Raw genomic sequence first — 17,613 nt, 5'->3', positions numbered from 1 at the left:
ATTGCAAGAGTTAAAGAGCTCTAATGACAGCGACGCGACAAACCTTCGACGTCGCGCGCAGTTCATGCATAAACGCTAGGTTTTTCGTTCTGACTAGTCGCTACGGTGTAATTGGGGTGTAAAGCCACACCTACCGTAACTGTTCTCCGGTAACGAGGACTTCGGCCATGCGCTCCAGCTCAGCAGCCTTCTTCTGCATGGTGTTCCCGATGCCGTCCATCTCTGACAGCCGCGCTGAATACCAAATCATGCACTCTGATGTGATTATTCAACGCCTGAATGAAAAAAAACACTGTTTGAGAATTAGTTGACATGCACAGCGTGCTTGAGCTTGTATTCATTTTAGAACACGCCTCATGACATATTTTGTAAGGCGTGATTATTGTTATGACAGCCTTAAAATTTGAGCTGGACGGACTGGTCAGATGAATGAAAAGATATTATGTCATCCGAATCATCCCATAAGTTAAAGGACATCGAAACAAACAAGCAAGCGACGAGAATATTTACCTTGGTTCCGATGCAGAAACCTCAGTCTTATGCTTCGCAGAACAATACCAGCGGTGTCAATAAAAGAACATCACTGTAATCTTGATCACAGCGCAAAACGACTCGGAATAACTTGTTTTTTTGTGTGCCATCAAGTGCCCTCAGTTCAGCCAACAGTAGCCTATATCCCGTCGTGTGCAAAATGAACCCCAAAATCGTGCAATAAATCACGTCGAGGATTCAAACTAAAGATTATTCCTGAACAAAGACCCCAGATGATGTATTTTCTTCATGGCATTGTGGATTGTTTACTATTCTTCACTGAAAGCACGTTACTGTCCATGTAGGGCGAGTCAACTTGACCATCCTCAACAGGGGGAGTTTACCATGAGAGGCGGAGCTTGAGCACATCACTCAATCACTTTAAATGCCCAGGCAAAAGAAATGAAAGGATTCATATACTTATTAAATATATATATATTGTGTTTTATGTTTTTGCAAACGAGCAAAAGATAAAGGATAAGTAGTAAAATATTTTATAATATATTATATGTAGTTGTTGTATACTGTTGAAACGTTTAATTCAGGTTTATTAAACTTATTATAAATTTATTATGTCTGGAATAATGTTTATGTTAAAAACGAATAAACAGAACGGTCACAACAGACTTATGCAATTAATTTAACAATAAATAGCAAAAAAAAAGACTTCAAAACATGCATTTGTATTAGCATTTTGTGTGTTTTTCTCATCTGAATCTTTTAATTAAAAATCCAAATTAATAACTATTTTTATTTTAAAAAAACAACAACCTTACATGTTTAAAATCATAAAGAATGTGACTGGAACCATTTTAATATAGCTACTGAATGTTCATTTTGTGAACAGTAAACTTGTAAATTTCCACTATTAATAACATTTAACAACTAATTATTTATTCATTTTATTATTTTATCTATATTTTATTTGTCTTTTTTATTCATAATTTTCTACAACGCACATTTTTGCCAGCATCAAAACAATAATATTACGTAACAGTGACACACGTGGTGAAATGTGTTATGCAGCGCCATCTAGTGGACACGTGACGTTTACACAATATTACGCGCCAGCCTGAATTGGTTCACGCTCATTGGTTCAAACTACTGTCGATCAACGGCATCATCTTCCGGCTCAAATATTGCGGGAAAGTTGATCGCTGACAACAGCAGACGTGTTTGTGTTCAGTCGGTCTGGATAAAAGTAATTCTGACAGCATGAGGACTTTAGAAGAGGTTCAGGGAACGCTACAAATCGCCAAAGTTAAAGAAGAAGACCTGCAGCCCGTCACTTACTGTCTATCTTTCGGAGATAATGTGTCGTCGGGCGATTACTGTCTCATGGAGGTGGATGAGAATCTCTGCAAGCACATTGAATCAGGAAAGAGGTAGCAAAATGATTGTTACATTGCTTCGTTTTGAAAGATGAATGCTCAGCTTTAGTATAATTTGAGATGATCGTCTCAACAATTAACGTTACATTTATGAACGTCGCTATAGAACTTACGTTTTGCATTGTCTTGTGAAAAAAATGCACATTAAAAAGGCTAACGTTAAATGAATTACTATGGAAATAAGATATTAAGATGGTATCATGATGCTAACTGAATGTAATATATTGTTAGAATGTTAGAATTATGGCCTTTAAATTATTTATTGTTATTGAAAAATGATGCAGTCATTTTTATTATTTAGTGAAATAAATACACTAAATTTTAGTTATTTTCTTTTATATTGTCTATTTTTATATACATGGTACTAAAGTATGTATAATGTGTATTGGTTGTTATACATTTATGAACTTAATATTAATATGATATACATATCCAAAACTTTATTCTAATACAGAATTGAAAAAAACAAACAAAAAAACAAGGCATAAATCATAAGTTGTTTTTAAATTTGAATGTGGTGACATTTCTGCATGACTTTTATAAAACATTTTTGACTGTGTAGAACACCAAGTATGTTTTATGATTTATGTGTTTGTTTATGTTTACATGGCAACTGCCAAAACACACAGAACACATTTTAATGTTTTTTAATAATTTTTATTATTGCTTTTTATTTTATTATACTTGACTTTTTTATTCTTGTTTATGTAAAGCATTTAGAATTGCCACAGTGTATGAAATGAACTATATAAATAAACTTGCCTTACATGTGCACATACACTGAGGGGCACTAGGGGCCCTATCATACACCCGGCGCAGTGTGGCGCAAGGCGCTGCGCAATAGTCTTTTGGTAGTTTCAGCTTGGCGCAAGAGTCCTTTTGAGGCGTTGCGCTACGCTGTTTAAATAGCAAATCAGGGCTCGAAATTAACTTTTTTACTTGGTAGCACCGGTGCTCCCAACTTCAAATATTTAGGAGCACCAAAAAAATTTTTAGGAGCACCAGAAAAAATTTAGGAGCAACCACCAAAAATGAATGAGCACCGCTGCAAATTGTTTTTTAAGGGATTTATTGTATTTTAAAACAACGTCAATAGGACTGACAAAAACCAGAAACAACTATCTAACTAATGCTGCGAAGACATTGATATTTGTGTGCAATAATTCCAAAATGAATGTCTAATAATTAGGCCATAGAATATTAATGATGATGAAAATAACAATAATAGTAACAATGAATTACATTTCTCATTATGATACTGCCTTGTAAAAATAAAGCATTGCAGTAAGAAATATTGATTTTGTACTGCTGTTTTTATATGCATGTCAATTTAATAAATAATATTTCTGCTACAAAACAAACAAAAGATTATATTAAATCATTCAATTCAATGATGAAAGCTGCAAAGTCATCAGTAAATAAATAAAAAAATAATATACACCTCAAAAAAGAATAGACAAAAGAAAGTAAATAAAATCTCACTTCTATCACTCTTTAAAAGTTTTGGTTTCAGTTTGTGTCAATTTAAAGGTTCTGTCTGAGATGATCTTCATTTTTCTGTGTTAATGGAAAAGCTGGCGAGTCAGCCGACCCAATTTATGAGCAGGCAGAGCAGGATTCTTGCGATGACAACCGGCGCAATACCGCTCTTTGTTATGAGCCGCAGTTTCAGTGTAAACTTGGTAAAGGCAAGCTTCTTTGGCGATGATATGTACAGTATTAGATTTGACTTTTAGCGGACATTTGCGCTGAACACGCAGTGAATGCAACGCATGGAGATTCGAGTGCCTTCTCCAAGAAGCGCGTACTCGATTGATCTCAGCTGGTGGATCATTATTCACCACGTGACGTGTCATGATTGCTTTCATCTGCGCCTCAACTTTAGGTGGGGTTTGCAAACCTGTGTGCTTTAAGTTTTTACTCTTCAGCCGTTTGCATTTCCCGTGGTCATCAAAACTCCTTCCCTGTCATCTGACAGCGGAATACCTTGAGGGATTGACAGCTAATAGAAACCAATATAGCGGCAGCAGGGAAGAGCGATTCAGCACGTTTTTACAAAAAAATCAAAACAGGTCTCACTCAACCATTATCTGCAGTCGCACTAATGCGCCCAAATATATTATGCGGTCGCATAGATTAATTTTCAGGCGCATATGCGACCAAAATGGTCGCAATTTCGAGCCCTGCAAATGAATTAGCGCTCATTTGTGCACCCATAGGAGTTCTGGTCTAAAAAAGAAGGCGTTCTGAGGTGGACCGCTGGCGCGTTGCTATTTTGAGAGACTATAATAGATGTTTCATTAGACCAAAACTAACCCGGTCTAAACTCCGGCGCAGAGTTGCGCCTCGCTTACGTACTGCTTATTACGCACAAGAGAGCAATAGGCAAATATCTTTACATATGAAAAAATTTAAATATTAAGGATATATATAGGATATAATAAGAATAGATTTAGGATATAAATATAAAGGATTAAAATATTACAAAGCTTATTATTTTCTAGCCTACATAAATATGAAAAAAAACTGCTTTTAATGTCTTCTTCATCTCGGGAGGCTTTTTCAGTTCATTCATAACAATTTGCTTGTGTATAATGTTATTATTATTAGCAGTATTATTTATTATATCCATATTTATATTTGTTTTATTAAAAACAAGCTTAGATTTGCCCACCTGTCAGGTTTTAGACCATATGGGGCACAGCATGTGTTTTAGGATATAACTCAGGTTTTTGAGCACATTTTGCTATTATTATTCATTTATTTGTTTGCTGGAAATTATAACTGAAATAGTTTTGAATCGAATATTTGCGCTTAACAAACAAAATTATTTATTTATAGACTAATTGATGTCTGTGCGTAAAGGTTTCCCTATCCAAAAGTGAAAGTGATCCATTATCTTTCATTCTCACGCAGTAGATGCTCTGTTTAACAGTTTTCTGTTAAAAAACTGTTCACTGTTAACTGTTTGCTTGTGAAATGCTAATTTTTTCCACTTAGACTTACTTTGCGTCCTGTAAATAGCGAATGCGCTCTTGGCGCGACGCAGCTGGCTCTTAAAGGGAATGGGAGATGAGACTCTAATCGGTTTATTCTCAAAACACACATATAACTCATTAAGAAAATAAACTCAACCCTTTTAGACCATGCGCCTTGGCGCAAGGCAGATTTCCCGTCCTTAAATTAGCAAAAACGCGCCCTGACACGCCCTGAAAGCGTTTGCGCCCTGCGTTTTGCACTCTGCGCATGGACCGTCAAAATAGAGCCCTAGATGTTGAAGACAAGTACACTACAGGAGCAGATTAAAGGTATCTTAATGCACCTCTTTTTCTTAAAGAGATAGCTCACCCCAATATGAAAACTTACTATTTACTCACCCTTGTGTGGTTATAAACCTTTAAGTTTCTTTCCTCTGCTGAACACAAAAGAAGATTTTTTTTAAAGCTGAAAACCTGTAACTACTAATGTCCATAATAGGTAAATGTAATGTAATGTATTTTTTATTTAGTGTCATGTCAGCAACCAAGGCTATCTTCATGGCAGGAATCTTTCAACAATAAATATAAAATTTAAAAATCAACAAACAAAATAAAACATAAATTAAATAAGTTTTTTGTGTTAATACATGATAAAAATTCTAAAATCTTTTCGGGTGTTATTTTGTCAAAAATGTCCTTAAAAGAGTTCATTTCATAAAAAGTCCTTCTGGAATCAGTAAAAGCAGGACAGTCCAGTAAAATATGTTTTACAGTAAGAGGAGTTTTGCAGCACAAACACTGAGTAGGGTTTTCACCTTGGAGCAAAAAACCATGTGTTATTCTCGTATGCCCAATACGACATCTGGTAAAAACTACTTGATCAAATCGATTCTTAAAATGTCTTAAAATTCTGTGTGAAACTTCAGGTTGGATTTCATGTAGTTTATTGTTTTCTAATGCATCCCATTCCTTTTGCCACTTGTTTAAAATGTAAGCGTTGATAAAAGTTTTCATCTCTGACGGAGGAATTTGGCATTTGTTCACTACTTGCTTCAAAGCATCTTTAGCAGCTGCATCAGCTCCATAATAGGTAAAAAAAAAAAAAAAATGCAATGGAAATGAATGGTTATCTAGTGTCTGAATGCAGCCTTTATGATGCAATCTGAGATTACATTTCTCAAAGATGCAATGTCAGACACAATGCACTCAGTGGAGCTAGTGACGTCACTGCGAGAGGTAGGGTTCGGGGTGGGGTTTGGTGAGCCCATTAAAAAGCATTGCATATAGCTCTGATTGCATCTGCACCAGGTCTGTATCCAGAGCCCTTACATGTTTGATTTAGATTAAGTCAAAGGAAAATACTTAATGACAGAATTATCATTTTTTTGGATGAACCATCTCTTTAAGGCTGAGATTTATTCATCTGTTATGTGTGTTTATTCTTTTCACTAGCCTTATTATCAGAGGTGATAAAGACGAGCATGCAGTTCTGTGCAGTGAGGACAAAACATACGACTTGAAAATCGCAGACACCTCAAATCTGCTGCTGTTTGTCCCAGGATGTAAAACTCCAGATCAGCTGTCTGACATCCCAGCATCTCCTCAGCTCATGCACACACAGGTGACTGAGGAAATGATGTATTTTTATCTTAAGCGATGATGTAAATGTTGTGTGAATTAACAAATAAGCTTTATTTTGCAGATTTGGGGATTTTCAAACTGTTACTGGGAGCTGAGAAGGCAGAGACCGAGGTTAAAGAAGCTGAAGAAACTTCTGATGGAGAATCCATATGATGGTCCGCCAGTCGGCATGCAGGAGGAGGCACCGGGACTGAAAGTATGATACATAGACATGATGGTAGTCGTTAGCTTGTATTAGGGATGTGTAATAGTCACAGAAAAATATTATGCCCCGGAAGTGGTCTTGTACATTTGCAATTGATATTGAAATAGCAATACATACAGTTGAAGTCAAAATGTATCATACCCCTTACAGAATCTGCGAAATGTTCAATATTTTACCAAAAATAAGAGGAATTGTACAAAACATGTTATGTTACTGACCTGAATAAGATATTGCATAGTGCTTGGAAGATAAATTGATGTTTTATCATTCATGGATTGGTACCTAAATTTTTGGAATGTATCGTGATCGATGCTGAGCTTAGTTTTAAACAGCAGGTGGCGGTCTTGCCTAGTTTTTAATCATACAATCGTTAGCACAAAGTAGAGCTTGTGCTTTAGGTCTTGTACTGTATGTGGTCAAATGTATTTGCACCACGGCTATTATGCCATTGGATTAATGTAAACACTTTTTTAATTTGCTTGAACGTTTTCATTACATAATTCACTTTATTATTCATTGTCTTGCAATCAAGTGGTATGTTGTAAGGAAGTGGCAGAGTGTGGCTGTTTGTAAGCATACATCTCCATCTTATGGTAAAATAAATTTGTTAGATAGATTAAAGAGCAAAATAGATTTGAATTAGAATTTCAGAATCAATGTAATATTGCACTTAAAGACATGTAGTCCACAAAAGACAGTAAGACTATAAATAGTTGAATAAAAAAAAAATGTATGTTGTGTTATAAGTTATGCTAAATTCTCCACATGGTTTGTTTGGTGATGGTTGTTCATAAGTTCCTTGCTGCTTTGTTCTTCAGAAAAAAATCCTTCAGGTTCCACAAATGTTTTCTTTTCAGCATTTTTTTGTATTTCAACTCTTTCAAAAATGATTCTGTGATTTTTGAGTTCCATCTTTTTAACACCGAGTAGGTTAGTCAGAGAATTAATTCAAATGTTCACTGATACTCCAAAAAACTCTTAAAAAAAAAGACTCTAAAGGGTTAGTTCACCCAAAACTGAATATTTTCATCATTCCCTTGTTTCAAACTAGTTGAAAGTTCTTTTTTCTGTTTACCACAAAAGAAGATATTTTGCAAAATGTTGAAAACCTTTAACCATTGACTTCCATAGTATAATTTTACTTACTTTGCATAGCAATGGTTACCAGTGTGCAGCTCCATTCAAAACATCATTTTTGTGTTCAACTTAAAAAGAAATTAACCACCAATTAAGGAACCACTTGAGGATGAGTAAATAGTGAGTAAAGTAAACTTTTTGGAGCTTTAAGAGCTGTGGTGAAAACATGTGAACAGTATAAAGACTGAAAAAAAATGTACATTTTTCTAACTTGGCATAAAGCTTATATATTTTTCTTTAAGTACTGGCCTTCATAAGCTAAAGAAGACACAGGTTTCCTAGAAGACAAACATTTGCATAAAGGATCTGTGTAATAGCAGCAGAAAACTTATTTTTAGCTTATTGAGTCCGGCTTGATAAGTTAAACAGCATTTTTAAAGATGCTTTAATATATGATTATTGACATCTGGAATCTGTAATAGCTTCAGAATCAATGTTGAAGTATTACCAGAGACTATGCAAACCAGGATAGCAAACAATGTCACATAAAAGTTAAAAGTGCCTCATGTATGTACCACAACTTTTTGAAGCTGCTGTGAACAAAAATATTTAGTTTTTATTCCAGTATATTGAATATGGTAGATAAATTATAGTATCTTAGCTAGATCCACTGATACAAATTATAGTATATTAGCTAGTTTTACTGGTCACATGTTCTAGAAATGTAGCAAACTGAGGACATCTGCTGGTTACAACCATGTAAATGAAACAAAAATAGCAAAAATGCTTAATCTATACAGTACATACTGTCTAGAACTACAGGCTTAAAATAATTATACATTATCAAGTGTGGATGTATCAAGCCTTAACATATTGCTGTATGCAATAAATATCATGCATCCATAGCTTGAACACAAAATATGCCTACATTTCTCTATTATCTCATGTCATACCTGTTTACATGTTTGGTGTATTTGCTTTGTGTTTGCACAAAAAGTGATCTTTTATTATTATTAAATTTTAGTACAGTATGGAAGACCTTCTTGAGAGAATCCAAGCAAGTAAAGAAGAACTGGAAGCACATCTTGGAAATGTTCACGCTTGTGAAATTGACGGTGAGCTGATGGGTTATTTTTACTTAACCATGTAAATCTAAAATGTCTTGAAAATAACCTTAAACCTTGGATCCGGCAGTTCATATTTGGTATTGTTTCGTGTCAAAGTTAATACGAACAGGCAAAAGATCCAGATGAATGATGTTTTATATAAACAACTCTGAGTCTCTTTTATAAATGTTTTTAAATAGTTTTAAACAAATTACACTTTCAGATTTAAACCTCAGCTGGACGTTTTCATTCACTTAGAGCTGTGTTGCACACTGCATGGGAGGTCATTTTCAAAAACCCACAATAGGGGCTCTTTAATATACTGAAGACAGTTTCTTGGTTTGATTATTGTTCTGGTTGAAATAGATGACTAATTACTTTTTCAAGATTCACTCTTTTACATAGAATATACATGTTTATTTTGATGAATAATTGTAATTGTGGTAGTAGTAGACAAAAGGTCTGTCCAAAGAACAAAGAACTTTTGCACAATATAACCATCACAATATGAGGAATATGTTTTATTGGGAGAAGAAATACACTAAACATGGTTTAGGTATTTAACTGACAACATTATTTTGAATTGTTTTGAAAAATGGATTTTATTATGTTATACAAAAAAAGTTTATTATGTTTTGATAAGCTGGACTAAACATCGCTGTTGCATATCACTGTACAGTATATGGATTTATGTACAGTATTCCATCAATAACACTTAAAAAGTAGACTTTGATACCATTTAATTTTCAGTTTTGTGGAATAACAACTAAATTAGTATACATTTCATTTTATGTCCTCTTGAATTATATATTGGAGCCTCTTCTTGACCACATCTCTAATGCAGTTTGAATCATCAATCGATGCACTGTATCCGTAAAATAAAAGTATTTCCCTATTAGAAGTGTAGTGTCTTAACTGTAGATGAAGTTGTTTTGACTGGGATGTGTTTGCAGGATTTTGGAGGATTATGGATTTTGATTATGAGATGAAGCTCTTGGGTCACGTGACGCAGCTGGTGGACTCAGAGTCTTGGTCTTTCAGCAAAGTTCCCCTCAGTGTCTGTTTGGAAGAGCTGGGGTCCCTTGAGCCAAAGTGAGTTTTGATTGAGACTGGTATTAGGGCTGCACAATATATCGTTTCAGCATGATGAATACTCTACAGTATCATTTTACATTTGATTATTTAATTTTTGCCTGAATACTGTTACACTCTATGAAATCCATAATATGCTCTTTATTTATTTATTTGTATCTTTGCTCCACTGTAAATTTATTAGCCCTCCTTTACAGTTTTTTGTTCTTTTTTAAATATCTCCCAAATGATGTTTAACAAAGCAAGGAGTTTTAAAGCATTTGCTATAATATTTATATTTAGTTTTTAACTTTTTTTAAAACCATTTTAAGGTCAATATTATTGGCCTCCTTAAGAAATATTTTTTCGATTGTCTACAGAACAAACTACTGTTAGACAATGACTTGCCTAATTACCCCAACTTAATTAATCTTGTTAAGTGCCTTTAAATTGCACTTTAAGCTAATTCCTAGTATCTTTAAAAAAATCTAGTAAAATATTATGTACTGTCATTTAGACATGGGCCGGTATAAGATTCTGACGGTATGATACCCTTGGATAAAAATATTTCACGTTTTGATGGTATTGTGATCACTGCTTTAAAAAATATTTTCTTTTTAAATGTCTGGGTAAAAAACAAAAACTTTTTTCCCTTTTGAACACAATATATTTTATTTTGAGTAGCATTTAAAATATTTTGAAGCAGTAAACATCTCTAAATAATTAAAATAAATTATTGACTATTGCTTGGTTCTCATTAGTTTCAAAAACACAGATTTCTTTACAATTTAAAACATCTTTGGACATCTTTTCTGCTAGAGATACTGTTGTCCTAAAAAAACAGCAAAAAAAATCTTGCATACAAAAGGAACGGTTTAACAGAAAATTTTGAGTGTTTTAAAACGTTGACTTTTCCAAACCACGGTATACCTTGAAAACGGTTATTGTCTAATGCCTACTGTCATTATAACTTAGTTAAAAGAAATCAGTTGTTTGAAATTAGTTATTAAAACTATTATGTGTAGAACGGTTTAGAAAAATATTTTTTTTTAAATAATGGGGGACTAATTATTCAGGAGGACTAATAATTCTGACTTTAACTATATATGGTTTATTATATCATGTTTATTATGTTTCCACAAAATCATCCCAATCAATCTAAAATTATGAGGTCTTTCCAATTAGGGCAGTTCATTTTGCTGAAAGTTTACTCAAAATTGCAATTGAGTTGCAGAAAAATTATATATCACACTCAGTTTTTCCCCCAAAATTGTGCAGCCCTTTTTGGAATGGAGAAAAAGAGCAGACAATCCAAAACAATCATTAACATTTAAATATTCCTCAATTTCCTTGTTTAGAGCCATGATAGAACACTGTCTGAACTGTTATGGAAGACGGCATAGTGATGAAGGTCAGTTTTTTTTTCCGCTCTTTTACAGGTATAACAATACATCGTAGTATTGAAAATTGCTACAACAACAAAAAACTTGTCATGTGCATTATTCATGTATATAACGTAGCTTTTGATATTGAGCTTGTTGTTTTCCAAGAGTAATTTTTCTGTATTTATGTGGTATAATTGACGCAAAAATGCCAATTTCGTCTTCATGTAATACATTGCATAATGATGTTTGCAATGAGGATATGTGTGGGCCTTTGTGTTTGAAACAATGTACCTATTAATAACAGATAATAATGTTGTAAATATCATTTATTTTGTTGGTAGGTATGGGCGATAAAATCGGTATCGGTATGTAGTTTCATTATAAAGTGTTATAGTTTTATTAAAATTGGCCTGCTGAGCACACACCTTGCAAGCAGTGCCAATAATCTTAGGGTGTAAGATTGTCATTTCCATTAGTTGCGGTAGACTTGCATGATCTTAGCCACTAGCTCCCCATCTGAATGCATGAATAGCATAGGGGATATTATAGTCATTCAACGGTTTAAAATGTTTCAATATGTATTTGAATAATGATGGCTGGTTCCTTTACTTGAACGCTCAGAATTGATTATCATAATTTGTGCTGTTGACAGAGTTTGAGGTTTACTGCATCATTATTATTCACACCTTAAAGTTTGCTTTGATTGTTCAACGTTTACACTGTACCATTGCACACACTTTGTAACGTTTTATTTATCAAGTTTAAAAGTGTTCAACACATTTTGTTTATTTTATTATAAAGAGATCAGATATTTGGTTTGTAATGTTGGTAAATTTAAATAAATCCTAACATTCCTAAATGCATTGTTAAAAACATTCAATAATTATTCATATCGAATGATATAAAACATGATATCGTGATGCTTTTTTTTTTGCAATATCGCCCCACCCTATTTCTTGCACAGAGCAATAGTTTCACTTCAAAAGATCTCAGTACATTGTAACTGTAGGTGCCATGTTTTTTATCTCAAAGTGCTAACGCCCACTGATATGAGCGACGCTCGCATAAAGCAGTGGTTCTGAAAAGTAAATTTAAATTACCAAATCACTATTAGAGGTATGATTATTACAAGCGTTATATATGGTTTGTTCTTTGATGGCGAACACAGAGTGCCTGTATTCACAGTGTGTGTTCTGCCTGAGAATAAATGTCTACAGAGTGTCAGTGGCCGAATGAAGTACTCTAGCTTATATGATAGCTTTAGGTGGGAATGTGATAATAACAAATGTCTGATTTTATCAGGGAACTATAAATTTATATGTAAAGTGCAAGCACATTTGTTTAGCAAAACTCATTTATTTTCAGAATCAGGAATAATTGTATTCTGATGTCATCACTGTCCAGTTCATTGAGAACTCATTTTCAAAGTCCCCAAGTCCATGCAAAATGTAGCAACCAACGCTACATAGTGTCATTTTATTGTTTTTACCATATTTTGAGAAATAAACATTAATAAACAATAATTTCAACGTTCAGCTTTTCTTCATAACTTTTCTTGACTTGTGTATCATTACATCCCTACTCTCTTTACTTTCTGAATTTATTGGATAAACATTTTTTATTTTTTCTCTTCACTTGTTTGTATTAATGCATTGTCTTTAGATAATCAGGTGATGTATGCTCTGGATGAGGATAAAGTGTGTAGGGCCACAGCTCAGCTGCTCCTGCAAAACGCTGTGAAGTTTAACCTGTCCGAGTTCCAGGAGGTTTGGCAGCAGAGTGTTCCTGAGGGCATGGGCACTAGACTGGATCAACTCCGGGTGAGGAAAACACAATCTTTGTTAAAGGGATAGTTCACTATAACATCATTTAATCACCCTTTACTTGTTCAAAAGCTGTTTGAACACAAAAGCAAATATTTTGGAAAAAAAAAAAATTAGTTTTTTTTTTTTTTTTGACTGTTTTCTTTTCTTAAAATGGCTTAACTTAAAAAAAATGGAAATTTTTCTTTTTTTAAGATACTTTATGACAGGGGTGCTCAATCCTGTTCCTGGAGATCTATCTTTCAGCAAATTTCAGATCCAACCCTGATCAAACACACCTGAGCCAATTAATTAGGACCTGAACAGCACTTGATAATTACAGGCAGGTGTGTTTGATATGGGTTGCAACTGAAATCTGCAGGAAGGTAGATCTCCAGGAACAGGGTTGGTCACCCCTGCTTTATGATATGTTGCTATATGACAACAACGTCCAACAGTGGATCTAAATTGGAAATGAATAATTTAGAACTTTTCTTATAATTAATAAGTATGTTGTTTGAAATGATTTAATTTGTGTTGCAGTATTATAAGCTTTAACACAGAACTTATAAATGACACTTTATACATGCTTCCCAACAACTCATATTCCAACAGCTTACAGCTGAATATTATTGAAAACAGTCATATTGTATTATCATGTATACTACATGCAGTAAATATAAATATTTTGTTCAGTAAATATTATAACAAATAAATAACAAGTCTAGTATATCCAGATGCATCAGAATAATGTAGCTACTAGCTAAAAATGTTTATATATATATATTATACTATACACTATACAACACCTGTCTTATCTGCCTCAGAGCTAACTTACCTGAACTGTCTCCATCACTGCTCTTATCAAATGTCCAATCTGCATCATTCCCATGGTCACTAAAACCCATCTCATCCTCACATTAATCTGCAGGAAGAGCCAGTTCTGTCCTTTTCTTCTTTCACTTACCATAAAACATGGTGGTCTTCGCTAATACACTGTTCCCTCTATTTATATCTATACATTAGTATTGCCATTAAAACTAGATTTTATCTGTAATGCAAATGCCATTAACACATGATTAGTCAACATTATATTACTAGCATTTATGTTATTGTTACAACTTAAAAGTTCACAGCTGATCTTGCTAGCTAATCTTGCATGTTCCACTTTTGTACAGTGTTGCCGTTTGGCAACACATACATTTGATCAATTTACTAAAAACTAATTTGATTAAAAAATTTAGTTGTGAATATGTCATTATAACTTACTGCTGATGATGTTTCAGATTTTTTTGTGGATCTAACATAGTTTGATCCTTTGTTTTTATTGAAGTTTACATTTGTATTTAGCAACTACTCTCAATAAACGCCTGTCTGTCAGAAATCGCACTACAGAAAAACACAGCATTTCATGTGACTTAACCAAAACACATGATTGGTTAAACTAAGGTCTTCTCTTTCCAACAAAAAAAATCAATGTTGGTCTTAAAGAAACAGTGGCAGGGAAATTAACATAAATATAATGTTGCCATATGGCAACACCATGCGGTAGAAGGTTAATTAGGAAATTCATTGGACAGCTGTGTTTTGTTCTGTAGTTAATAAGAGGAAAAATGTTTTAAAATGTAGCTCATAATGATGACCTTTGCATTTTTTTTTATTCCAAGCAAAATTACAAAAAAAAAAACTTTCTCCAGAAAAAAAATAAAATAATTATATATATATATATATATATATATATATATATATATATATATATATATATATATATATATATATTAGTGCTGTCAATTGATTTAAAAAGTTAACAAATTAATCACACTTTTTTTGAAAATTAATCGCGATTAATCACAATTAAAATATTGAAACTTGTCATTTTGGCTATTCAAATGTAAAATTTATGTAAGCTCAAGACAAAAACTATTTAAATTCAAAATATAATTGTTTATTAGCGTTTTTGTTTTACTTGTATCACAGATTTCTTCATGTAAGCAACATACCCACAACAAACCATCAAGATCCTGACTTGACAGCCATATTTATTACAGAAATTAAAACATAGGCATGTTAATGCCATTTGAATTTAGGGTTAGGGTTAACAATCAATACCAACAAAGAAAACATTGATTTCCAGGTGATTTCTAAGTGGACTGCAAAAAAAATGCCAAAATACAGGCATTGCAGATATGGAAAATGGCAAATGAAAAAAATTTAAAATAAATTATTGAATACAAACAATTGCACTCATTGTAAAGTTGTATTGCTGTAAGTTGAGGACATTAATTATAAAATAGAAACAATTTTGTTCAGTCCTCTTTTACATTCATCCAGTTGCTAAGACAGTCCAGTCCAGACATCCCAAGTCTCCCGGAAGTTGCGGAAGTATCCTGCAAATGCACAAAAACTGGATGCCCGCAAATAAATGATAACCTCCTGGAAATCGCGCATCTCCCGCCTGGTCTGTAAATACGTTGCACACCCCTCTCCACCGCATCCTTCCTAGCTCTTCAGATATGTCACGTGCAACTCACCCCCACCGCTCTTCAACTACATCTCGCGCGTACACGCCCCTACTTGGATACGCCGCTCACTCAACCCCTGACACAGACATAAACATACAGACACACACAAAACACTGGAGCAACTCCCTTCAGATTCAACACGCATGATCCCTCTGGATAGCCTGGTGATGCGACATTAATTCTTTTATACTAAAACTTGGTTCAGAATCAGAGAGAGCTTTATTGCCAGGTATGTTCACACATTCCAGGAATTTGTTTTCGTGACAGAGCTTCAACAGTGCAACAGAACTGCAGAGACAGGACAAAAACAGATAATAAATACATTTTAAAATATATTCTTTCAACACATTTAAAAAAAAAAGTTGGAACAGTAAACCGTTTACCAGTTTCTAATGGTGCAATTCCTTTTCATAACACTTTCACAATGTGAAAAATAATTACAGGGCTAATAAATTTTAGGAACAATAATTTTGTCTTTAAATATACAGTAAATACTAATTGAGGGGTGCATTTGGGTTTATTTGTATTTGTCATGTTAATATGGTATTTTAATGTGCTAAAATTAAATTAAATGGCTCAAATTACATAATTGCAAATTGGCATAATATTTAACCATGTTGCATATTGTTTTTGATAAAAAAATAATTATATATTCACATTCCTTTTTTTTTTTTGGTAGTGTAAATATTCATGTTTTGTGTCACTTAGGGTTTAGCTCTGATAGATCGAAGCTCTAAACCAGAGACCATTTCACTGCTCCGGGTAGAAGATCTGCCAGAGGACACACTGGAGCGATTTAACAGCCTCTTCAGCCTGAGGGAGAAATGGACACAAGATGACATTGAACCATATATACAGTAAGAACTATAAAGTCTATATTTTATTACACTCCATAAAACATATTGTGCAATTGTTGTGAATGAAATTGCTGTCAATTTCATCTGTAACTGCTGATCTGTTTTGAACTGCAACTACAGTTTTGAGGAAGCTGATATAGACCTATAGTAAATACATTTTTTAAAGTGATTGATGTGATTTGATGTTTCTTCAACAGAGATCTTTGTGGAGAGAAGCAAACCACTGGAGCTCTCCTGACAAAACATGCCCGTTCATCTATGCAAAATGGTATTAAAGTCTACAATTCAAGAAGACCTGTAGCAACCTGAGATCACAAATATCATTGTAAAACCATTTACTCTTATTAGTTGTTTCAAAGAAAAAACAAATAAAATATTATGTTCTGTGGTTGTATACAATAGTCCATGATTGGGTGATTTATTCTTTTAAGCTAACTGTAACTAAAATGCAATACACAGTAATTCTTCATTCACTGAATTTAGTGCAGACTCAAGTAAATGTCACAATTTTGAGATAAAAAATTCAAACATTTGATTTCTTTACATTCTAGAGTAAAATATGCCAGAAAAAAAAAAAAAAAAAACGAAAATCCTAAATGATACAGTAAGATTTATAGAGTTCAGAGGTGAACAATTAAGTTTCTCTCTTTGTGTCTCTGAATTTTATTCATTCATAAAGGGCTTAGTCCCTTTATTAATCTGGGGTCGCCACAGCGGAATGAACCGCCAACTTATCCAGCAAGTTTTTACACAGCGGATGCCCTTCCTACCCATCTCTGGGAAACATCCACACGCACATTCACACACACACTCATAAACTACAGACAATTTAACCTACCCAATTCACCTGTGCCGCATGTCTTTGGACTGTGGGGGAAACCGGAGCACCCGGAGGAAACCCACGCGAAGGCAGGGAGAACATGCAAACTCCACACAGAAACGCCAACTGAGCCGAGGTTCGAACCAGCGACCTTCCTGCTGTGAGGCGACAGCACTACCTACTGCGCCACTGCCTCGCCCCTATGTCTCTGAATTTTATATAGACCG

General features: G+C 33.9%; 2 protein-coding genes across 9 annotated transcripts in view; one reads left to right on the top strand and one right to left on the bottom strand.

Annotated features, from left to right (window-relative positions):
• Positions 1-878, bottom strand: part of deptor (DEP domain containing MTOR-interacting protein) — an 87,971-nt gene extending 87,093 nt beyond the window's left edge. For 4 of the 8 annotated variants that reach the window (XR_012391552.1, XR_012391553.1, XR_012391556.1 and 1 more), the window contains exons 1-2: positions 511-878; positions 135-275 (exon numbers count right to left, since the gene is read on the bottom strand). Coding sequence is in view for 3 of the 8 variants with exons in the window: in XM_005173523.6 (XP_005173580.1) it covers positions 135-250 (116 nt within the window). In the remaining 5 variants the exon portion in view is untranslated. 8 annotated transcript variants of the gene reach the window in all.
• Positions 879-1,677: 799 nt separating this feature from the next.
• Positions 1,678-16,960, top strand: dscc1 (DNA replication and sister chromatid cohesion 1). The gene is given in 9 exon segments (NM_001004611.1): positions 1,678-1,916; positions 6,353-6,521; positions 6,603-6,737; positions 8,848-8,938; positions 9,883-10,021; positions 11,359-11,411; positions 13,048-13,205; positions 16,418-16,566; positions 16,764-16,960. Coding segments are annotated over 9 exon segments (1,176 nt in total). The 5' UTR covers positions 1,678-1,746; the 3' UTR covers positions 16,876-16,960.
• Positions 16,961-17,613: the final 653 nt, after the last annotated feature.

Source organism: Danio rerio, chromosome 16 (genome assembly GCF_049306965.1).
Source record: "Danio rerio strain Tuebingen ecotype United States chromosome 16, GRCz12tu, whole genome shotgun sequence".
Classification (NCBI taxonomy): Eukaryota; Metazoa; Chordata; class Actinopteri; order Cypriniformes; family Danionidae; genus Danio; species Danio rerio.
This window is presented reverse-complemented; position numbering and strand designations above follow the sequence as displayed.